General features: G+C 43.3%; 1 protein-coding gene across 1 annotated transcript in view; it reads right to left on the bottom strand.

Annotated features, from left to right (window-relative positions):
• The window catches only part of LOC119177245 (solute carrier family 23 member 1), a 119,375-nt gene that overhangs the window by 61,923 nt on the left and 32,329 nt on the right, over positions 1-25,123 (bottom strand). The window contains exon 6 of the mRNA XM_037428676.2: positions 19,520-19,703. Within this exon, the coding sequence (XP_037284573.2) occupies positions 19,520-19,703 (184 nt within the window). The remainder of the gene's footprint in view (positions 1-19,519; positions 19,704-25,123) is intronic.

Raw genomic sequence — 25,123 nt, 5'->3', positions numbered from 1 at the left:
GCGACCATCTACAAACCTTATATTAACGTATTCCGCATCAGCACCAAACGTTAACCACATCCTACGAAGGCACCACAACATTCTTATGCAGAGCGACCGTCTCAAAAACATATTTTCGGAATTGCCACGTGTAGTCTAGTGCCGGTCGAGAAACTTGCACAATATGCTGACTTCATCTGTACTAACTCATCCTGCCTATTCAGGTTGTCACCCTTGTGGCAAACCACGTCTCAAGGTTTGCGTACACATGACCACCTCTATTTCAGCCCACTGTTTGGCGTCAAATTTCACAATGAAAATTAATGGTGATTACGATTGCGATACAAGTAACTGTGTGTACCTACTTGAGTGCTCAGTCTGTAAGCTTCAGTACTTAGGCCAGACAGCGACAACATTCAGACTGCGGTTTAATAACCACAAGGCGCATGTCACAACTTTTCCTAACCTACCCCTATCTAAGCACCTGAATACGACAGGACATTCACTCGATAACCTAACAGCAACCATATTAGAATCTGGTTTTAAGTATCACCACGAATGGGAAGCACGCGAATCATTTCTCATCTACAAATTTAAAGCACTGTCATTCGGCATTAACGAAAGCGTAGGAAAGCTCACGTTCCTGGGCGCACGTTCAGCAACGGGATCACTATGTCACGGACAAGGCTAAATTCCCTATCACATGTCTGCCGCTTTCATCAGTTGTCAGCCTGTTACATACAAATCTGTTATATTTTTTTCTCATGAATGCCATGTATGTCACTTTTACCTAAGTTTTTTTTTCAAATCACCATTGCCACATAATTCACCTATGTTTTCTTTATAATGCTGTTCTCGTTGCTTTACACCTGTTTTTTGTTAATTCTTTTAGCGCATTGTTGCTGGTTGTTTGCCTATGTTTCTTGTTAGTGCATAGAGTTGTTTTAACGCAATATTGTTAAATGCATTTGTGGTACATAATCACCCTTGTTATGTTGATCCTTTCCGTGACTGTGAAAAACGCCCTTTTTTGCTTCATCTGTACTAACTCATCCTGCCTATTCAGGTTGTCACCCTTGTGGCAAACCACGTTGCAAGGTTTGCGTACACATGACCACCTCTATTTCAGCCCACTGTTTGGCGTCAAATTTATATATATATATATATATATAGTTCATTGCGCACAAATAAATACGCCGCGGTAAATGAGGCGTACTGCCCAAGAAACTCATTACCAGAGTAAAATATTGCATGAAAGAAAGCCTATACTTTATCAAAATGAAATGGCACCAGAATACGCAGTGAAGCGCTTATGATTAGAAAATTGAAAATAAAAGTAGGGGGGGGGGGGCTGGAGAGAGAAAGAGTATGGGCACGCAGGAAGAACAGCATATTTGAAAATATATTTTAATGCTTATCGGTTAAGTAGTGAAGGAAAAAAAAACTGATGGGAAAAAAATTGAAGTCTACGAAGAGGAAATGGTGGATACTCAAGCATGTGTGCAGGAGGGATAAGTCACGTTCAATAAATGAACTGTGACAACCAGATCGCGAAGCCGTAGGTTATTATTGTGGCCCATCCGATCGCTGGGAACACCGACATGACTCAACGTGGTATACGATGGAAATGCGAGCATTTGTCCTGCATTGTTGCATACGTTTATAATTAGACATAAAGACCTCTACGCAAGATTTCTTTGCCAACCTAAATTTGAAATAAAGCATCTTGATGTTTGTAAGCTTTTTTGAAACTTTGCAAATTTCGTAAAAAATGACAAAAACAGCGTAAGCCCAATCAAATAGATTCTTTCCTTCCTAACACACCTGTTGCTCTATACCTTAGCAGGTAAGGCATCACGCTGCTAAGGTTGAAGACCTGAATTTTGTTCGCAGCCTCGAAGGCAGCATTTATAGGGGGTGGGGGGAATACCAGAACACCCGTTAACTCAGATTTAGCTACTGGTGAACAAACCTCATGTGGTCAAAATTAATCCTGGCTACACCCTTCATAGCAGGCCTCCTAATTATGTCGTGGCTCTGAGAGGTAGACTTCTTATCCTTGAAACGGTTATCGCAGTAGTTGTAGGTACCCTACCCACCACGTTCCTGTTCTTCGAGAAAGTTCTCCTCAAAAGACAGTGTGGTCGGCAAGCATTGTTTATATTCTTGTTGCATTCATGTGTTTTTTATCAGTGAAAGCTATTCCTGAAAGACACTCTCGACAGTGTTACAAAATGTAGTTCATGAAAAACGGGTTGATGTGAAGAGAAGATTGTGAAGCAATGTTATTTTTCTTTCCTGACTGTCCGCGCATGCACAAAGAAGTCATTTTGGATAACTTCTGGATGTGAATGTATTTTGTTTCAAAGCGCAGCTTAATGCATCATTAAAAGAAAAGCGAGCCCGGGACACACTTCCTGCATTTTTATGCATGAAACATTCAAGCCATAAAACGACCACTTCTAAATTTTATGAAGTGTAACGCGCGTATACTCCAATGCCCTTTAGTATAACGTTATTTTCACTGTCGCTGCACCACCACAACTTCAGCATATAAATTTACTTGACGAGCCCCCTGTGAGCAGCACTGTGCACTGTGGATTGGTATCGCAATCGCACGATTTCCTAATTCATTCGAAGTAATTTGATTTATGCCTACGGGTACGAAACAGCGACCAACGCCTCGAAAAATGAATATGTAGCTGCCAGAAAGTTTTACTCATCTCTACTTTAGTCGTTCTCCATCTTAACCACCAGCTTTATTCGTTTGTTTCATTTAGAATATTCGGCAGTCGTTTCAGCCTGAGTTGATGAAACACAAGGAATGATTACTCGTCGATTACTACCCCTGCTGAATCGCACATAGTAATCGTGCTCTACTCGTTCTTTCTGTTTCTATGGCCCGCCGATCATGATGACTTTAGGTTATACACTGCTTATTAGAAGACTTTGGATCCCCCCAAACTGTTTCTTTTCTTCCACGTGACTTTATTCGCTGTGGTTACCGACTTTTGATGATACATTGCTGTGAATCGTCCACTCTGAGCTGACCGCTTGTTCTTGGTGGTGAGGTAATATGATTCTCCTAGAGCACTTGATTTTACTGCATGGAGTATCTTCAAGGCACAGTTTGTGAGACTGGGCTGTTGTTCAACGCTTATAGGAAGCCGGGCTGTCTTCAGCAGGGGTCTTATGATGTCGTCAATGATTGGCGGTACGCAAGCAAAACTGCAGATAAGTTATACATTTGTAGCGCGCGCTCGCGACAAAGAAAGAAGTATTCTAACTCTTGTTCTTCGAGTGCCTTGATGATTACATTCAGTGCGGAGAACTTAAGGGGCCCGTGACGTAGGCAAAAGCATGCATACAAATGAATTAAGAAGCAAGCTGTAAGTAGAGACAGAAAGAAAGGAGAAAATAGGATGACAATGGAAATGAAAAATAAAAAAACTGCAAAATACAAATAAGAAGAAAGAGAGGAGGAAAATAAGAAAAAATCGTAGAGAAACAAAGCAGGCTGCCCAGCTACGCACTTCCTTCAGGCTTATCAAGAACCCTAGCGTGAAGCTGCCTTATTTTCTTTTTTTACTTATGCAGATTCAGAATTGCAATGTTCACTTTATGGTTATACTCCACAATGACTGTAAATTAGTGTTTTGCTTGTTGGGGTGGATTGTCTCTTTTTCATTTTTTAACATTAATTGTCTTCATTATTCAGGATGGAATGATATGGTCTCACACAGATATTACTTTTATGTGACAATGGTGACTTTCAGTGATTAACTTCTCAGCCCTCTCTCTTATCATCTGATCTTTAGGGCTTTCCCAATTGGTCATATCGTCAGATAAAGCAAAAAAAGACGCATAGCAAGGCGGGGAAGTTAACGAGAAGCCATAAGAGCTTGTTAAGTAAGGGCAAGGAAGTAAGGAGTATGAATGAAAAAATCAGAAAGTGGAAGAGAACGGGAGTGAGAAAGTCGAGGGCAAACAATGTAACCATGTACACTTTGGAGTGGTGGTGGGTGCCACTTCATGTAAATTTCCTAGACGGCACAGTGCTCGGCATTGCCTTTGCCTGTTAATATTTAGATGACAAAGACAATGTTAGTGTGTCATCCAAGTGGCATGCATTGCACATGAAGCTGGCAATAATTCCTTTCGATGAGACGTACATGATCAATATACGCGGTTCCAAGGCACAACTGCTACAGTGTGGTTTGTGATGTGTTTACAACCTCGATGAAAGGTACACTAACAAGTTCGAGCACAAAAGAACGTAAACGGCGCGTGGTGATGACGTTCTAGTTCCACATGGACAATGTTACTTAACGAGACATCAACCGGGCTCATGAGTCGCTCGGGAAGTTTCATCGGTGTTTTCATTCCTGCTCAACTTTTCGTGGGTTTCGATTAACTGAAATGTAGGTCGCGTCCTTTGATTTAACTGTCACGTTCGGTGACTATACGATATTGCTCATTACGGTGGCTTCTTACTAACACAATCAGATTCAGCATAAAGTGCAGTGAGCTCGGCATGCACCATTCTATGTGATCATGTATGATGATGGCTGCGCAGTATGAGAGGGAGAGGTCGGAGGGCTCATCTCCTCAAAGTATGTCAGCGAACAATGATGCAATATTGCTCATGTTAATTTAACCCTGCCTAGATAAAGGCAACTCACTATTATGTCGACGTTGAGTGTTGAAATAGCGGTACAGAAACCTCGTATATAGTGTCATTTTTGTGCCAAGGAAGTTCTTTTTTTTTGATAGACTGACGTCTTAGTGGTCCACATTGGCGGAGCGCACTTCAAATTACCCGCCTCAAGCAGATATGCGCGGCCGCCGATGCTAGTAGCAGCAGAATAAAAGCAGCGGGAGACAAAGTAGCAACGGCCAGTGGCAATCATCCGCGTACGCAAGAACTACTACTCCAGCTTCATTCAACGCGCGAATGGGGATACAAAAACAATATGGAAAATTATACAAGGGGTTGTAGAAAATTCTAGTGCGCATCGTATTCTCCCTTTATCAATAGATGAACAAACTGCTGAAAGATTCAATTCATACTTCACTAGTATTGGCCCGTCCTTGGTATCTAGTCATCCTGACTCTAATTACATGTGTTTAGCCAGTTCCATACCCAATACCTTCTTTATTCATGACATAGAATTAGGAGAGCTGTTATCTACCGTGAAAAATTGTGTAATAACAAAACCTGGATAACAAAGTCTGTAATAACAAAACCTGGCTGGATGAAATCACAGTCCATCTGATCAAGGATAACATAGACATAATAGGCCCCATCTTGTGCCAAATTTTATATCATTTCCTAGCAACCTCGTCCGACCCTGATCCTCTAAAAGTCGCCAAAGTATTGCCCGTATTCAAACACGGTGATCGCTCTGACCGTTCGTGTTACCGCCCGATATCAGTTCTCAGTATAATAAATAACATCTTTCAAAAGCTACTTTCTTCTCGAATCAACAAATTTCTGGAAAAATATAAAACTTTATGTCCGCAACAGCATGGTTTCCGTCCGAGATATTCTACTCCACTGCAGTTCAAACATTGACCCAAAATGTCAACACAGCTTTAATTAGCCCTATACTAGTTTCTATTGTATTTCTTGACCTACAGAAGGCATTCGACACTATCGATCACAGCATCCTTAAAAAAATTAAATAACTAAGGCTTTAGAAACGAAAGCTTTGAATTCTTTTTCAGCTACTTAACTCATCGTAGTCAAACTGTTTCTCTAGGTGGCATCACTTCTTCGCAAAAGCCGATAAGCACAGGGGTCCCACAGGGATCTGTCCTGGGCCCTTTGTTCTTTATATTATATATAAATGACCTACCGATGGTTATTAATTCTGCAGAGCTACTATTGTACGCGGATGATGCAGCTCTAACTGTTACGGGGGAAAATATGCAAGAAATTGAAACAAAAACAAATGCTGAACTAGCTAATATATCACATTGGTTCAAGGCAAATAAACTTACCGTCAACGCGAAAAAAACAAAGTACATGATAATCCATTCCCGACATATGCCAATAAATCTAGACAGCATACAAATAAAGATAAATAATTATGCACTCGAACGAATCAATACATTTAAATACCTAGGTGTAGTTATCGACAACCATTTCCACTGGCAACCCAATATAAAATCAGTGTGTTCGAGGTTATCTTCGGGCTGTCATGCATTGGTGCAAGCGAGAAATTATTTCCACCTCGCAATATTACGAATCTCGTACTTTTCTCTCATCCACTGTCATCTGTCCTACAGCATTGATTCATGGGGTTGGACCTACCCTACATACCTGGAGCCTTTACGAAAACTACAGAAGCGCTCACTAAGAATAATAACGCACTCAAACCACGATCATCCCAGCGCACCTCTGTTTTGTAAACTACAAATTTTACCAATGGACAGTTTGCGCAACAGAGAACAGTCATTGCCATTAATAATATCATAAGGTATAACCGTCCTGTTCATTCGTCCATTCTTTGCTGCTCATCCCGCCCTACGAGGAATACTGCTGCCGGTAATTTTAACCTTCCTCCCACGAACAACGTCTATGGAGAACGGCGTCTGCAGTTCGTCGGTACCAAAATCTGGAATAGATTGTCCCAGGATATAAAATCGGCTAATAACTTTCCTCTAAAAATAAAAAAACACTTCCTTGCAATCCCTAATGTGTCTCTGTAACCTCCTTAACAGTAACAAAATCATTCAATCCTTGTATATAAGTACCACTACGTCCAGTGAAAGTTTACTGCGTAGTTGTTATTACTCATTGCCTTTCTTTTGTTTGTGTATAAAAATTACATGTTTCTGTTATCTTACCCAAGTTCGAGTATCTGAATATATATGTCTGTACATTGCCTAATCTTCTTTACTATATCCGCAATGTTTATCATCTTGCATCCAGGTTCAATGCCTTGTTCTATTGTTTTGCTACATGTGCTATTGTTGCCTTGTGCTATCGTTTGAATACTGTGCCATTTTGTATTGCATCATTAGACCCTATTATAGCCTTTGGCTACGGGTCCAAACAGTTTATTGATTTATCATATAGGAATTGAAAATAAAGTGAAATGAAATGAAATGAAAATTAAATTATCTGAATAATTCCCTGCCATATGCTCCGAGATGGCAGACGTGCTTGGTCAAACTGTACCCCAAGAGATGACACGACCTGTTCAGTTTAAAAAAGGCCAAAATTGAACTTTTGAGCCACTCGCGCTGTTCTCTATAATAAGGTCTAGCAGTTTTTTTTTCATGAATCAAAAAGAAACGAACCCGCGGCATTTTATTGAGCCTCTTGCTGCACGAAAGGTTCTTTATTTAGTGCAGCTAGTTCGATTACTAGTAGTTAAATGTAAGTGGTTACTCTGACGTCATCAGGATCATTTTGCGAATGTCTTTCTGTGGCACATGTGTTCTTGTGCATTCGTCCTAATTTCTCGGTAAGTACGGCACTGGTGTTGATAATATTGTCGTTTTGAACAATGTCATACAATAAGCTTTCACTCTCACGTAGATTGTTATTTGACTTTAATGCTCTTTTAAGGCGTGAGCTACTTTTTCTGTTTGAAAAACTGTTTTGTTCCTTCAGTGATACTTATATCTTGACTGTTCTTGCTCAAACACTTACAGCAACCATGAAACAGTGTAAATGTTAAGTATACGTTGTGATGTGGCACTGAAGTGCTGTGATGCCCATTAATATAGCGTGAATATGCAAGGTGATAAACTCAATGTCCTTAAAATACTTCAGCGCATTTAGTTGTGGTCCACGACAGTGGTATGGACCGCCAAAGATACACTTGGGAAAATGACATACAGAATTTTCTTGGAAATGGGCTGAAGGGAGTCGGAGGGGATTTAATATTACAACACTTTATTGCACGTCGTGGCGGTCTAGGGGTTACGGCGCTCTACTGGTAAACCCTAAGGTCATGGTACTGAATCCCGTCTGCGGCGACTCTATTTTAGGTGGAGGCAAAAAATACATGGTGGCCATGTACTTAGATTTATGGACACGTTAAAGAGGCCCCAGTGGCAGAAATTTCTGGAGCTCTACACTAGGGCGTCCTTCAGAATCACACCATGGATGTGAGACATTAAACCTATGAAAATATAAAATACCTTCAGTATAACAACATAATAATGAACACTTATAATTTGTCATCATATCAAAACAACTAAGTGGCTGCCAAAGAGAAGTAAACTGTTTTTATTGTGACGCGTAAACTTTCACAGCTATTGTGTGAACCGTAATTGATGGAGCGCTTAAAGACGTCTCACTACTATTGCAGATACATTTTGCAATCTGCTATTGCGGAGTTAATTAAGACCTATGGCTGGCCCAAGCTGAACCTTGATCAACGAAGAGGATCAGTCAGAATAACAGCAGTGGATGCGATATAACTCTATCCTTCATTGTGCACATTATGCGACATTCGCGTGACCATTTGTTTGTCCCACGTATCGTTCCCCACATTTTAGTTCAACTGAGTACACGTCTCCCATCATGCAAAGGACATAGTACGTTCTGTGTTTGACACAAAACGAGGAGACCCGAGCTCGTTGCGCGTTGACCTGTTTGTGTGGCTTGAAAGTTGTCAGGACTAATAAAACACACGCACGTGAGCCCGCTGGCCGATCTTCAGTTGGTGTGAAACATCTTTCTCCTAGCGCAAGACACATACCCTGCTCTTTTCCAAGATAAGACGTTTTTGTGGTGTGTATTCTCATTTTGTGTCTTTTAGCAGCCTCTCTGTCTTCACCGGGAGCAGCCAATGAGGGCAACTATTATCCATGAAGCGATGCACTAGTTGGTCTAACATATGCTGCACTGTACGAGTGCCCTCTTCCCTCGAAGTCATGATGACGCAGAAATAATGATACTTCGCAGCAGATATCAACCACTTTGCCCTGTGTACGTGTAATGACAATGATAAACTTGAATCATTTCAAGGACTTGCTCACAGTAGGGAAGGACTAAAAGCAAAAGCTTTGTATGTAGCTAACTCTAGAGGTCTATGACGTGGGCCGACAACCCTATTGAACATTTTGGAACGTAACGCTGTACGCATAATATGCATACATACCACCTTTGATGTCATATAGCAAACTTTGAAATGGAAAAATTTATGTGGTCGAAAAATAACTCATAAAAAATAAATGTAGGTGCTAGGAAAAGGTAGAGAAAAAAAAGTCACAGCTTTGCCGCAAAGGCGAAGCAATGAAAGTGATAGCAACAAATTGGAAAGGTTACGCGCAAAATGGCAAGCAGATTGGAACGTGCCCCGCGTTTCTCACGCACAAAGAACGCATGAAACGTACTCAGAGGTACAGATTAACGCGAATAAGCATCTCAGTTGTTCCTTCGCTGTGTATGAAACGCGCCCTTTTCGCAAACGGAGGCAGTGCAACAATTTCAGTGACCTTTGTGCGCCTGGTAACAAGTGGCGTGTCCAACTTTTTCGTGAATGGGAGGGCAAGCTTACGTAATTTGTCCCCTGAATTTATGTATATGCGTTGCGAAACGACGGACGAACGTGCGAAAATGGTTATTTCTTCCAATCTTTGGGCAGGAGAGCCTGCCTTCGTCAGGAAATACAGGGTACACGCAAAAACGCACTTTTTAATTAGGTGAGTATGGCGGGGGCCCCCAACACGTGCTTAATTACTATCGTAATAGATATGGCATATATCGTCTCACTATCAATAAACATAGACACTTGTGCGATATGGTTTTAACTTCATGAAAAAGTTGCGAGTAAGACACAGTTTTTTACTACAAACTATGGGGTTTGTGCAGTAGCATGCAAATGGATAGCGCTGGGATATATACGTACGTTGTCATGCCCATGGCCGCTATATGAAAGCGCTTTTTCATCCAGAGGTCATGTGACGTCTTTATATGATGGTAGGAGATTTGTACGGAGGATTCGCGGGTTGCGCGATCATCTGCGAGCAAGCGCCTCTCGCATCAGTAAACGCGTCTCACGCCCCTTTGTGGATATGGTGGTGATATTCCATGCCAACGTGTGGCCAACATTGACCGCTGTCGAAAGTGGGTGGCTCAGCCGCCCTACCTCTTCTTAGTGGGGGGGCTAGCGCCCCCCTTGCCCTCACGGCTGATATGCCTATGCTAGTAACTACAACAAAATCGTTCCGACGAAACTCAAAGGCCAGCCAAGACGTACGATTCTCCCCACTGCAAGATAAGGGCGCGTGATCCAGCGTACACCCGCATATTCTCTACTCGGGCCAAAGTACGCGTGAGTGATGAGAGCCGCCGCGTGCTCACTGCACCATCTTGCTGATAATGCTGAAAACACGATAGCTCCCGCCCCCCCCCACCCCCCATCGAGATACCCGACAGCAGCGGTAAGTGGTACATATGAATAGCTTGCCGTTTGAACTTTGAAAGCAGGTACATCTCGGTGGCTCCGTGAATAACGCCTCGCATTCACGACGCAAAGGTCCCACGCTCAATTCGGCACGCTGTTTAAAGACGATGGTCTTTTTTGGGGACCTTCGACGCAAAAATTTTGGTCTGTCTGTCTGTCTACTCTTAACAGCATCAGGTACTCGAAATGGCATACCCCATCCACAGCGCCCACCAATATTGCTCAAAGTTCATCGTTCATACATATTCAATGTCGATTAAAAGCAAATATTGCGCATGTCTGGGGCACCCCAACAACACGTATATATTCTGCATGTGCGTCTTTCACTAGAAAATGCATACATAGGTAATTTTAAGGACCGTAGCGCTTATCACGCAGCGCTGACCATGCAACGCCTGCACGAATGAGCGAGTGTTTCCAACGCTTTGCTAAGACGACACGGTGGTGGCACCTACCCGTCGCCTTGCGTTCTACACCTTATCACCTTTGAGACGGGCGCGCACACCTGTCTCAGAGCCACGCGCTCCGTTTTTCAAGAAAACTGGCAGATGACGCTCATGTCTCACGTGTGACGTGCCTAGACGCGCTCGTTTGCCTCCGCTGCACGCTCGAGGCACTCTAACGCAGCGCCTCCAGAATACCATTCACCAATTTTCTTGCGCAAAACATCACATAAATGTTTTGTTCAGTCTCTCCACACACGACTATCGTCTTTTGACGACATTTGCAGAATAAATGCAGATACAGGGTCATTTTTTTTCTGGAATGTTTTCTTGCTTGCGTTATATATATATATATATATATATATATATATATATATATATATATATATATATATATATATATATATATATATATATATATACGGTGCATGACTCCGATGTGAACGCCGGCGGTGGCATCCAGCTGAAAGTGTCCATATAATTGCTATCGCAATTAAATTGTATCAAAATGGCCCCGTATACAGTAGCAGAGGGCGTGGAGGGTGAATCGAGCACAAAATAAGGAGAAGGTGGAGCAAAAACATCAGCAGCCATTAGAAGAGTGATAACGAACAGTTAGAGCAATAACAACGGTATTAAAACAACTGCAACAACAATATTTTCCATTGGGCGATTTTTCTTCTTTATTGCTGATATTTTTTCTAAGCAAAAACTATGTCACGTAATCTACTACAGAAACACAAGCTTTCATAACAACGACTTTTTGCATGTTTCTAGGCAATTTCAGCAGTAAAATATCTGTGCGTTCTGTTTCACAAATAAGCGAGGCAGACATAAGTGAGCGGCCTCAGCAGATAATGGCATAACGCGACAGAACGCATTTTCGCCTGATGCAGGGAACAAAACGAGTGCACTTAAAACAGCCGTCTAACAGCTCATAACTATGGTAACGTTCTTACGTGCTCCTCGCAATAGTTTTTTTTTCGTTTTTCCGTGTTTTCCCTTCACTTAATTCCCGAACGTTGTCTCAGGCTCATACGCAACCAGCTGGCGCCAGTCACACAGTAATGCTATTTTGCTCCAGGTAACGTTTTCCGGGCGCATTGTACAAGATTTCAAACAGTACATTACGCTCCGGTGCTTGAAGTGCGTCGTGTATGAGAGCTGCACACTACAACTTATTATTATGCAAACAATTGTCATGGCTTAAACCGACTGGATGGTGACTTTGGCACGTACAACATTCAGGGCATGCTGCATTTTATTTTATGATATTGAAGAAAAGTGTTGAGCGGAGGTGGCAACAGGATAGAAACGCCTGTTTCAAAACTAATTACATGCTCGCTGTCACTCGTGCAATAAACTTCTCTTGCAGCATGGAACAAACATTTTCAATTGCACACAATTTATACGTTTTTTCTATTTTTTTGCTCGTCGTTGAACAATACACCAGATTTTACCAAGACACGTGGTGTCTGCTGGAGTGTGTTTTTGACAGGAATTTAATCTGGGTCGAGTTGAACGAAAGTAACTGGCTTAAAATAAAGTTACAGCTGTGCATACGCCATACTTTTTTGTTTTTACTGCGCACACTTAAAATGCACAAAAATGTACGTGCATTTACGTAGTTAACAATCCCTGAAAACTCAGGCGAGAAACGCGCCATACATAGATGACACAAACATCTAAGTTCCATGCGTGGAACGATCTATCACAGTATAATTTTTTCAGTACCTATTTTTCGGTAGTGCTAATGATGTGTCGTATTAGTGCGAGATCACTGACATAAAAATAATTCATCCCATGCAATTCACTGTCTTAATAGGCTACATTTATTCTTTTCCCAACGTCAGTTCTTCCATTTCGCGCTCATCAACTATCACAACAACTAGTGCGTAACTTCCCGGAGTAACATGTATATTAGTGGTCTAGAACACCTAGAAAATATGACAAATCGGACAAATAATATAATAGGGTAAATTGAGTAAATCAGTACATAAGCAAGTAACATTCATGACGCGGCAATCGTTGTTGAGTATAGCCTTGCGACGTTACATTGCAAACTAGGAAAGGACAAAATGTAGTTTTCACCACTTCTTAAATACTATCTATTGAACACTAACAGCATGTTCTGCTTGGCATATTTGATTCATTCTGCTCCACCCCCAAATGCGGTCTCCGCTCTGGTGATCGCGTTATACGTAAGTTTGTAACAGCGGCTGTCTGCCATCTGATGATTTTTAATGCGCAGGTGGGCGAGTTGACGAGCTTCTTCGGCATGCTGCAGGTTCGCTTCATACCAATATAAGCAAACAGAACGCTTTCATTGTGACCAAATCGATCTGGAGCACAATAATATTACTAAAAAAATACGAGAAAACCCACAGATTTTCCAATTGATTGAAATATTGTTTGATGTGAAACACGTGTGAGACCATATACTTCATAAGCCGATTTTTGTTCTTTGTACTATTAGATCACTATGATAAAGACATATTGTCACGGGGTCAAGATGTTAACAAAGGTGGCAGACTGCAGTTCAAAGATCAAAATGTTTATTCGGCCGTACTTGCAGCTAGTAGGCTAATAGTAGGCTAAAAGAATAATCAATAAGTACGAGCAATAAACACAGACAACCTAACAAAAATAGCCCTCAGGTACGCACAATAAATGGCTTGAGGCGCACGTCATGGGCGACAACAGGTCGTGCACATATGCTGCACATCGTGTACATCGTGCACGGCGTCGTTCAGAGTTCGTGTTGCCATCGAGAACAACCTCGTAGTCGAGCGGGGCGAGACGTTGAACTCGTCGCAGAAGTTTTTCACTGAGTCCATGCCGGCATATTGGCGTCCACCCCCAAATGCGATCTCCGGTCTGGTGACGACGTTATACGTAGGTTTGTTACAGCGGCTGTCTGCCATCTGCTGATTTTTAATGCGCAGGCGGGCGAGTTGACGAGCTTCTTCGGCATGCTGCAGGTAGACGGTGACGTCACGGTTGTCTTCAACAGCGACAATCGGCAGCATGACGTCGAGCATCGTTGCCGGGTTCCTTCCGTAGAGCAACTTGTGTGGAGGCATCTGCGTTGTGTGGAGGCATTCGCGGAGGCATGCTGTTGTCCGGTGGTGGCTTGTCTGGCTGTATGCCAAGATCGCCTGAGTTTGGTCAGCAGTAAATGCCATACCTCTATTGGTGATTAGGGCCTCTGGGGCATGATGCCGCAAGACAATGTTTTCGCGGAGCTTTGGTACTTCGGCGGCATTGCCTCTGAGTAACACCCTTGTCTCGGCGCAGCGGGTGAGGTAGTCAGTGGCAGTGGCTACGACGATCGATTTGTTTCCGGAAGTCGACGTCGGGAACAACCCCAGTAGATTCATGCCGATTTGCTTAAACGGCGGGTGAGGTGGTTAGATGGGCTCCAGAGGTCCAGCTGGCCAAATTGGCCGTGCCTGCTGTCGCTGACAGTTTTAGCAGGTTTTCCCATATTGGTGACGTCAGCATTCAGGCGGGGTCAGTAGTACTTTTTTTTATCTGCGCTAACGTATGGCAAAACCCAAGGTGTCCAGCTGTCGGGTAATCATGTCGGGTTCTGGATGCAAAGCGTCCACCACTGTTCGACGTAATGCCGAGGGTACTAATAAGAGGTAGCTGACCCGGTGTGGCGAGAAGTTTTTCTTGACGTGAACGACGTGAGTCCTCGTTTGAATACCTTTCGAACAAGGGCAGTTTTGCCCTCGAAGTATTTCACAAGGCCCTTCATTTCAAGGTCGACTCTTTTTCGTTCGGTGAAGCCATCGACGCTTAAGGTTCGCGAGAAGTAGTCGCTGTCCTCGTCATCCTGCAGTGGTTGTTAAATGGGGGCATGAGACAGGCAGTCGGCCTGTAAGTGCTTTTGTGAGGATGACAAGGACGGTAAACGACGCTAACGTCGAATTCTTGAAGTCATAGACTTCATTCTAGATGACCGGAAGGGTCCTTCAAGTCAGCTTAAAGGGTTGTGGTAGCTCACAACTTCGAAGAGCCTTCGATAGACTGAGGGGCAAAACTTTGGCGTAGTTCAGATGATAGCAAGGCACTCAATTCTGTTGTGGAATAGTTGCCTTCTGCCTTCGATAGCTACCAGCTAGCATAAATAATAACCCTTTCTTCTCCGTTAGTCTTCTGCCCAAGAACGGTATCGAGACGTACGCTGCTTGCGTCGGTGTGGATTCCGGCATTGGCGTATTCGTCGCATTGTGCAAGTATCGGAGGGATGTGCAGGCATCGTTTCAGTTTCCGAAATGCTTTAACTTGCGCTGTTCCTTACTTAAAGTCGACGTCGGTTTTATGAGCATCGTCAGAGGCTTGGCGATCTGTGAGAAATTATTGATGAAACGTCTGTAATACACGCTGAAGTCTAGAAACTGGCGCACGGCCTTCTTGTCAGTGGGTGACGGAAACGAGTTGATGGCAGCTGTTTTCTGCGGGTCTGGGTGATCACGCGACTCAAAAACAGGAGCCGCTTGTAAGCGAAGCGGCATTTCTTTGGCTTCAGGGTTAGTCTGGAGCTCCTGATTATTTGAAATACAGATTTAAGCGATGGGAGGTGTTCTTTGAAGCTTGAGAAAAACACAACGTCCCCCAAATAAACGAGGCAAGTCTGTCACTTCAAGCCAGCCAGGATGGTATTCATGTCTTGTTTAAAGGTCGCAGGTGCCGAGCAAAGACCAAAGGCATGGCCTTGTGCTCTAATAGGCTGTCCGGTGTTATAAAGGTAGTGTTTTCTCTGTCTCTTTGACACTGCTATGACAATAGCCGGTCTTGAGGTTCGTCAAAGAAAAGTACCTCGTATTATGGAGTCCATCTAGGGTATCGTCTATCCTTGGGAGTGGGTACACATCCTTTTTCGTGATTTTGTTGAGGCGGCGATAGTCGACGCAGAAGCGTAGAGTTCCATCCTTCTTTTTCACTAACACCACCAGTGACGCCCATGGACTCTTCCAAGGTTGCATGATGTCGGCGCGTAGCATTTGTCAACTTGTTTCTTCATGGCCTCGCGTTCCCGCGTTGAAACTCTGTGCGGGCTCCGATGGTGTGGTGAGGCTTGTAACTTTTTTATGTAATGATTTTATGTATCGTGACAGCGGTCTGTCGAATTCGGGATGATGACGAAAAAAAGTACTTGCATTTCAGGAGCAGTTTTCTGAGCTGTTCTTGTTTATGCGTCGAAAGCTGGTTGAAGTGCTTGAGTCGCCGGAGTGGGTTCGGCGGAATTGGTGAGGGCGAAGGCGTTGCTGGCTTGCAATATCTCTTCGATGTAGGCAACCGTCGGGCCTTTGCTATCATCCTTGTACTCGTTGCTGAAGTTTGTGAGCCACGCTCTTGCATTCGCTCTTCGCAGCTCGGCTATTTTTCTGGCGACACTAATTTTGCAGTTGATCAACAAGCGCTGGCCGCCTTCAACGACGTCATGCATGTCTGTGGATTCTTAATATTAAGTAATGTCATGTGAAGTTTATAGTCCCAAAACTACCATATTATTACGAGATACGCCGTAGTGTAGGGCTCCAGAAGTTTTGAACAACCGATATTTTGTAACGCACACCCAAATCTGAGCGCATAAGCCTACAGCCTTTTCGTCTCCACCTAAAATGCAGCCACCGCAGCTGGGATTCGATCCCGCGACCTGCGGGTCAGCGACCGAGTGTCTTAGCCACTAGACCACCACGTAGGGGCTGTTTGTTGATTCTTGAGTGCTGACGCAAATGCTGAGCTGAAGTGATGAGGAATAGTGACTTGGTCTTTCATTACATTCAAGGCGTGCTTTCCTCATAGCGTGTACGGCAGCAATGCTTTTTCTGTGAATAGTGCTATCGATTTTGTTCTCAGGTCGATGAAGCCACCTTGTAGGCTCAAAAGCTCCATACGTAGGATGACATCTCTCGAGCAATGCTTTAGTACGACGAAGCTTGCACGATAAATCTTTTGTTTATTGGTTACTCTGGCTGTGCAGATTACTGCCGGCGTTACAAGGTGACCTTCAGCGGTACAAATTGCAGAGCCTTTCTAAGCGGACTTAACTTTCTTCAACTTAGCGGCGAATATCCCACTGATGACGAGATGGTCGGCTCCGGTATTGACGAGCTGTCACGGTGCGGCCATCGATGAAAACGTCAAGGTCGCGAGGTCATCACCTCGAGTTGCAGCTAGGTAGTGGCGTCAGATTCCAGCTACGACGGTTTGTACCTCTGCTTCAAGGTTGCGATATCAGGTTTTCTTCTGACCATGATGTTTCGACGTCGGAACTACTACCACTTCAGGAGACGCTGCGGCTGTATTCTGCCTCTTGTTGTCGTCACCATGGCTTTTGTCTTGTCCGGTAGGGATCCGTTTTAGAAGGCTATTCTTATCAGTCTGCAGCTGGCTTGGCTGTCGCTGGCGGTGTCTTCTTCTCGATGTGAGCTGGATTCACGGCTTGACGGAAACGTCCGGTACATGAAAAGAGCCGAACCTCCACCAGATGTCACGGGGTCATGACGTCAACGAAGGAAGCAGACTGTATTTAGAATTTCGAACTTTAAAGAACCATACTTACGTAAAGAGCGGACATTCCCGTAGGGCCTTGCGGCTTAGCTAATGCGCTGCTTTCAGCATCACGAGCTGCTAATCAGACCCGATAGCGTTTCAGCATTAATAGAATAACAATTTTTTTCTTTCCGAAGTTGGGATTCAAACCCGTACCGTTATGCTTCGAAGGCAAGCGTCTTTTCCACCAGGCTACACACCCACGCTTCCATGAAGGTAATACAAGTAAAGCCGTCAGCACCTTCAACACAAGCATTTGGACACGTGGCCAGGGCTAATTTGATTAATACCAGCCGCGAAGTTCTGAGCGCTTTTGCCGAGATAATACCTCGGTAAGCTTCGATAGTATGTCGGCATGTATGGTTAGCATCTTGGCAACAGAACCTAAACGTACGTGGTGCCAGCAACAATCAAACTGCTGCAGGACACGCGGTGGAGCGTTCGTGTTAAAGGTGCTGACAGCTGTACAGTAAGTCTAAATCACATGATTGTGTACCCTTTGTGCAAAAAAAATTCCAAAACACAACAGTTTCTAGTCAGCATTTTCTGTGTTTTGTGGTAAAGCATTAAACTTTCTTAGCGAGACACGATGTAGAGTAGATATAGCAAACTGCACAAATGAATAGAATTTCTTCTTTGCAAAAACTTGATGCCAAACTTGCGTTTCTATCGTCCCACTTAGGTGGTTATTACATGTGTTTACCAAGGAGTACAACAGAGTAGGGTACGCTATCTAGCGGTTGGTAAGACCCTTTCTTGCTCGGTCGCAAAAAGGTTCAAGTGGCAACTCTTTATTTATTATATTTCTCTATGATCAAACTCTTTGTTTGGCCGGAGTTGTGGCCGATCAACAAAAAGTCAGGGAACAGTGATAAACACAGGTACTGAGAGCGGCGAACTGAGCGTCGTCCATCGGTCAACTGACAAGCGGCGAAGCACACCAGCGTATGTACTTGTGCCTTCAAATATTCCAGCGTTATCGCTGGCAGCCAAATGAGTTCCAGGATAATCTGTAATGTTCGCGTTGAGCGCGTAATTCTAACAAAATGATCTACTACAGTCCCAAAGATTCTCGAGCACTGCAGGCGCTGTTCGCACAGAACATTGCTTGGCGTGTAACGGGGCGATAACGAAATTTGAGGAAGGAATGTGGCAATATTGTTGGCACTGGTATTCCTCTTTGAATAAGCCTGCATATAAATATTTAAAATATGGTAATTATCTTTATATTTTAGTTATTCAGCTAGCATTGTTGCTAATAAACTCTCTATGCTTATCACGGAAACATTCTTCTCTTACTATGACACTTCCTTCTCTATACCTCGATCTACAAAGTATTTGATCAAATAATAAAAATTGAGGTGATTTGCTACGCTAATATGTCCCATTATTTATTAAGATATTTGTTAAGATATTTGTAATTAATATATTTATTAAGATATTAAGATAAAAAATATTAAGATATTAAGAAACACAATGCAAAAGTTTTCTCTATTGGCATTTGATTACCTTAATTTTCGATTATTCCTATGCCTATATTTAATTTGTCTGTCGCGCTAATCACACCATATGATGTGCTACGGCCATCTCCCACGGTATTACAGATGCTGTATTTTAGCTTTCGTTTTGAAATGTTGGCCCTAGAAGTCTCACTTAATGTTTGTACCATATATTCATTACTCAGCAATACATGCATGTGGTTCCTTCAATTTGTTACTCAGTTTTCATGAAATTTTGCAAATTCTATAAAAGGATTATTGCTGAAAAAGTGTTATAGTTTTCGTTCACACGGACGAAGTCATTGTAGACTCTACGATGATGAGACTTCATAGCTAAGTGCACTGCGAAAATTCCGACCATAGGGGAAATTCAATGATTGATGATTGATATGTTGAATTTAACGTCCGAAAAGGCGAAAATATGTGCACGAAAACATTGGTGCACCACCCAGTTTGCATTCGTGTTTGTGTGTGCGGGTTCCTTGGCCAGATTCTTGGCAGCATTCCCAGCGGTGAAGGGCATTTGTCGCTGAAAAATCACCCGGTATGTCTTTCAACGGCCCTCGTCAGGCGATTTCTGGTGAGGACGCCATGTGTTTACCTCACTCATGCGTATCTGCCAGACGGCCGTCCACTCCTGGTCAGTGGCGGGACCCGTGATTCCCGAATCTGGATCGCGCGCGGCAATGAGTTCCTCCTCGGTCGGGCACCGCCACTCAGGCAGCGCCATGGTGGCCAGGATGGGCACCAAGAAAGTCACGCTGCAGCCCTGGATGATAGGAAGCCTGCGACACACGCAGCCACACTCATGAGTAGGCCAAGACACGAGACACTAATACCAGAAACAAAGTGATCAGTGCCTTCATGCTCTGTATACAATGTCGTTATGCCCTACAAGGTAGCACTTATTTCAAAGAAGAAATGTTATGACGCTAAACTTTCATGCAAGAGCGCACCGCAGCCAATCTTGATGTTAGTCAATTTTCGACAAGATGGCTCTGCAATAAGCAACATCACTTGAAAAGGAAACACCAACAAAAAAAGCTGAAAAATCACTACAAAAAATCCACAGAATAACAATTGGGAATGAACATTTTAGTGGCAGTAATGTTTTACATAAACGTAAAGTCGCAACTAACCAATAATAAAGGAAAATCGTAATATTGATGCCCAGGGTCATACATAACATTGAAAGCAATCACGGTAATTGAAGTGTACAGGATTTCTAGGGTACTGGATGCGTACAACTGTCAACTTCGATCACCATAGCCTGTGTCATGGATGAACATGTCAGCATCAAAAAGCAAACGGGTGTTCGTACAGCCCTCACCTTTTTTTGTGTCCATTCAGCTGACGTCAACAAGGCGTCTTCACCAACCTACCCTTAAAAGATACGAGTAATTCACATGTCGCATCAAGGTATACCATTACTGCCACATGGGCTATATCGAATTCGTGGACGTCAAGAGAGAGAGAGAAAAACGAGAAAAAAAGAAGGCAGGGAGGTTAACCAGATGCTAGTATCCGGTATGCTACCCTACACTGGGGTTGGGGAATAGGGGGTTGAAAGAGAAAGGGAGAGTTAAAAAATAAATAAGAGAAAAACACCGACACACACGCACACACAAAATCAGTCCACTCAGAGGCGTTCCGACAGGCCAGTAGTTCGTAAGAAGCCCAGTAGCGCTTGCACGGCTTTCTTCTGTGACGATGAGTCATGACGATGGCGCAGTATACTTTCTTCTGACAGCGGCTGGTCATCTAACCTGTTTAGTTTATTAGAAAGGTGTTGTCTTTCCAGGTTGTATTTCGGGCAGTCACACAGGATATGTCGAATTGTTTCTTCATCTTCGCAGTGTGCACAGTCGGCGGTGTCGGCCATACCTATGCGGAACGCGTACGCACGGGTAAACGCGACTCCCAACCATAGTCTGCACAGAGCAGTAGCGTCGCCGTGGGCGTCAACAGAAGGCTAATGCAAAATGACGTATATGGCTGCACCTCCAGTGCCATGAAACTGCTATAGTTGGTTATTTGCACCCCACCAACTGGTTTCATCAAAAGTGTCTCTTTATCTTTTGTTCCCTTTCTCATTCAAGAAGACCAAAACTCCAGAACGGCGCTAGCGGCAAGCACCATGACAAGAAAGTGCGAATCTTGCTTCTGTTCATCCGCCGGTTAGTTTTACGCTGCTGCCTTAGTCGTTAGTTGTATCGTTATTAACATAGCGCATTGAATACGTAAAATGATAAAGTGTATTCTTGGCTTCAATAAAAGACGCCCAGGAAGGAATATTATTAAGAAATAAAATACACCACCCGTTGTCTTTCTTACATGACTTTCAAAAAGCCTTTAAAACAAAAATGCGCTTATCTAATATTTGATGCTTTAGGTATATATAGCTTTGCCATGGCTTCAGGAGTAAAAATATGCCCATGAAAACGTTGTTTCTAAACTAAAATTTAAACATTATTCGGCTGTTCGTGAAGTATTAGGGAAGAACTTAGCGCATTTTTTTCGCCTGCTTGCTTCGTGTATATATATATATATATACATATATATATATATATATATATATATATATATATATATATATATATATATATATATATATATATATATATATATATATACAGTTTTAGCGCTTGCCCCACCACGCTGGTCTAGTGACTAAGGTTGTCGGCTGCTGACCCGCAGGTCGCGGGTTCGAATCCCGACTGCGGCGGCTGCATTTACAACGGAGGCGGAAATGTTGTAGGCCCGTGTGCTCAGATTTGGGTTCAGGTTAAAGAACCCCAGGTGATCGAAATTTCCGGAACCCTCCACTACGGCTTCTCTCATAATCATATGGTGATTTTGGGACGTTAAACCCCGCATATCAATCAATCAATCAATCAATCAATCAATCAATCAATCAACTTTAACTGCCTGAAAGGCGAAGCATGCCTCAGATGCCTTTGGCAGTTAGCGTAGGTGGGTTAAAATGCGACCGAAATCAAAAAATTATATTTCACTCCTGACAAATAAACATCAATTCAGAAACTTTTCTTGGGGTGCAAGGTATGTGCTACATAAATATAGCGTTGCCAGCGTTCGAAACGTTATTTTATAAGTAAATAAAAAATGACCCAGATATCTCATTTTGCCCCAATTTGCGGGGCATAACGAGACACTGCGTGAGGCAAAAAACACAGTGTGAAAAAAAATTTAGTCCTTCAGTTTTTGCTGTGCAAACACTTGAAATTCACTCTGTGGCCCCTTACGCAGTCCTAAAGAGTTCAGTTTTTCGACTGCACGCATTGAATCTAGAGATAACGCGGCTTTGTGTTGCTTCTAAATACCTTGCTGATTAAATAGCAGCAGTATTTTTGTGTGCTAATGTTGTCTTTTTTGAACGCATGACCTCATTGGACTATTCAACAATTGTAGGTTAGATACGTTTTGACGTATCTTCCTCCTCTTTTTTTGCTGTTTTAATGCATAACTGCTCAGGCGTTTTATGGCTTATTGGTTTTGTGAGGCAATGCATATAATGCTGTTCTAGATTCAGATTTCGTAGTGCTTTTTTAATTAGGGTATTCGAGAAACCTCACTAAAACCAATCCCAAGACGTGTTTGTGAACGACTTGACTTAGAGAAGCCGCCACAGTTTGTGCTTCTCTTGGGAGCATCCTTGGGAACAAGGAAAAACCTCGATGCAGCGCGAAGGAAGAGAGTCATAAACTGAACAGAAATCAAGGCTTTTTCATGTCGTTTTCTTTCCAAGAAGCTCTATATATTATTCTCTTTTATGCACAAACCTGGGTAAACAAAGAAACATATTGTATAAGGAATGTAAGGTAATGGTTAAATTAATGATACACTCTCTAAGGCAATTGGATCCCTTTTTGTCTCGTGTTGCCCCTCTGACATGCCAGAATTCCAAACAGTTTCCGCTTTGTCCCCGGGCACCAAACAAACTACACTTTTGGTGTTGTATAGCTCATAGTCTGAAGTAACAAAATAAATATTTACGCTGCTGTACTGACGCAGGATCATTCATGCATGAATCCGAAAATTTTACTGAGCAGTATTTTATGACGATCATGGCACGTCACCCCTTTGTGACGAGTCACGAACACACTGACCCCAGCAGCACAATTTTTCCCGCACGAGCACTGTGAGTACCCATCAACTTTCACAAATAAATAAAGTACAAAAGGACCACAAATTATATCTCGAAAAGATAAACAAGGAAAAGTAGTTTTTTGTATTATCTACAGATACCAGCAAAATCCAAATGTTGCGTTTTGTTCTGTGTCTCACTTTACCCCACCCTACCCTAATTCATAATAGTTCATACAATACACATGTTCATACGTGAGCCACTTCATATATCTGAGATCAAGTCATGGGAGCTTTAGAAGAACGGGCTCTTTTAGCTAAGCGTGTTTCCATTAAAGTCGTCGTGTATGAAATGGCGATTTGTGGAATTGAAATATATTAGTAGCATTCGATTCTTATCACTCAGTTATGATTGTGGTTCAATCAGGGCGTCTTTCGTTGTTGTACATTACTGAAAGGCACATTGAGACCTTACGTAACGCTCCCACAAATACGCTTTCGGTCAGAGTAAATTGACAACTTGTCTATCACATTGCCGAATAGGGTGAGAATTTTTATGGTCAAGTCTACATTAACTTCTGAGTGTTCCTTATTTTTAAACAAAGCGTTGGGTGGATTGCATGCCGCCGTCACCAATATTTCTAGCCTGCTTATGTCCAATGATGGACGAGTGCTCTCCCAGTGATCTCCAGTTTACCCTACCCTGTGCGCACTGATCCCACTTTATTACCCCGAAATTCCTAAATTCGTACCTTCTGCTAACTCGTTGCCTTTCCTGACAGCGTTTCTATCTTCTGGTGTTGATAGTGCTGTTCTAACTGTCCAGCGGTTTTCTACGCCACGCAATGCGTGGCCACCTCTTTTCGTTTTTTTTTTCACTTGATGTCAACTAGGATACCTGCTGCCCCTGTTCGTTCCCAAATCTAACCTGCCATGATCGATTCGCTCTCTGGATTTCGTGCCGACCAGTTGTGCCCCGCGATCTCCGACGACAGCGCAGCTCTGGCCGACTGGCTCGTCCTACGCCATTTCACGCCACCGACAAGAGCTCTCGCTGAGTGGTGCCTCATCCTCGGACTCCTGCGACCGTGTCCATCTTTCTTATCTTCTCCTTGCTTCTGGGTGTCACTGTCCCTGCGCCTTGCTCTCTCCTTCCCCCTCTTTATCTCAATACCTTTAATCCTATCCTTTTAATTCCTCCTTACCCCAAACCCTCGTGAGCTACTGTTGAGGTGCCGCACTCTGATGCAGACAGTTACGGGGCACACTTTTCTTTTCTCTTTAGGAATCACATAAGTAAAGTGCCATGGTGCGATGTCCTGATAGACATATTTACGTGGGTGTGTGCAGTGCCTCTGCGGGCGCTCAAATAATTTTGTCTAATGTTACTCGTTACGCCTATCGTTTTTCGTTCGATGACAAATAGTATTTTAAAAAAATTGCAATTACACGTAGCACTTAGAAAATCTTACAACACATGGTGACGCTGAAACAAGCAGTCTTGTTTTCTTCATGAGTCTTGAAGAACACAAGACTGCATGAGGAAGCTTTCGTTCCAGTAGCCCCGCCGCGGTGGTCTAGTGGCTAAGGTACTCGGCTGCTGACCCGCAGGGCGCGGGTTCGAATCCCGGCTGCGGCGGCTGCATTTCCGATGGAGGCGGAAATGTTGTAGGCCCGTGTGCTCAGATTTGGGTGCACGTTAAAGAACCCCAGGTGGTCTAAATTTCCGGAGCCCTCCACTACGGCGTCTCTCATAATCATATAGTGGTTTTGGGACGTTAAACCCCACATATCAATCAATCAATCAAGCTTTCGTTCCAGTAGCATCTCGTGCTCAAGAACGTTCCCTCAACTTTTGCCTGATGCAGTACAGGTGCATTACGTCCACAATGGTTATCTGTGACGCCGGTATGTCGAGAAGTGTGCCAGAAATAGGTTGCGAGTTTCTCCATTCATAATGTTTCTGCAGGCAATGTCTGTTATCTGGCATGATGCGCTGGGAGTCAGTTTACACGTGCTATCAGGCCGTATGTTTTAGAGCCGCAATCTGTTCCTCTGCCTCTGTTGTTTCCCCTTTGCAATATGCCTGTGTGATGGAACG

This window comes from Rhipicephalus microplus, chromosome X (assembly GCF_043290135.1).
Source record: "Rhipicephalus microplus isolate Deutch F79 chromosome X, USDA_Rmic, whole genome shotgun sequence".
In the NCBI taxonomy this organism is placed as follows: Eukaryota; Metazoa; Arthropoda; class Arachnida; order Ixodida; family Ixodidae; genus Rhipicephalus; species Rhipicephalus microplus.
The sequence above is the reverse complement of the archived record's forward strand: the minus strand, read 5'-3'. Positions and strand labels throughout refer to the sequence as shown.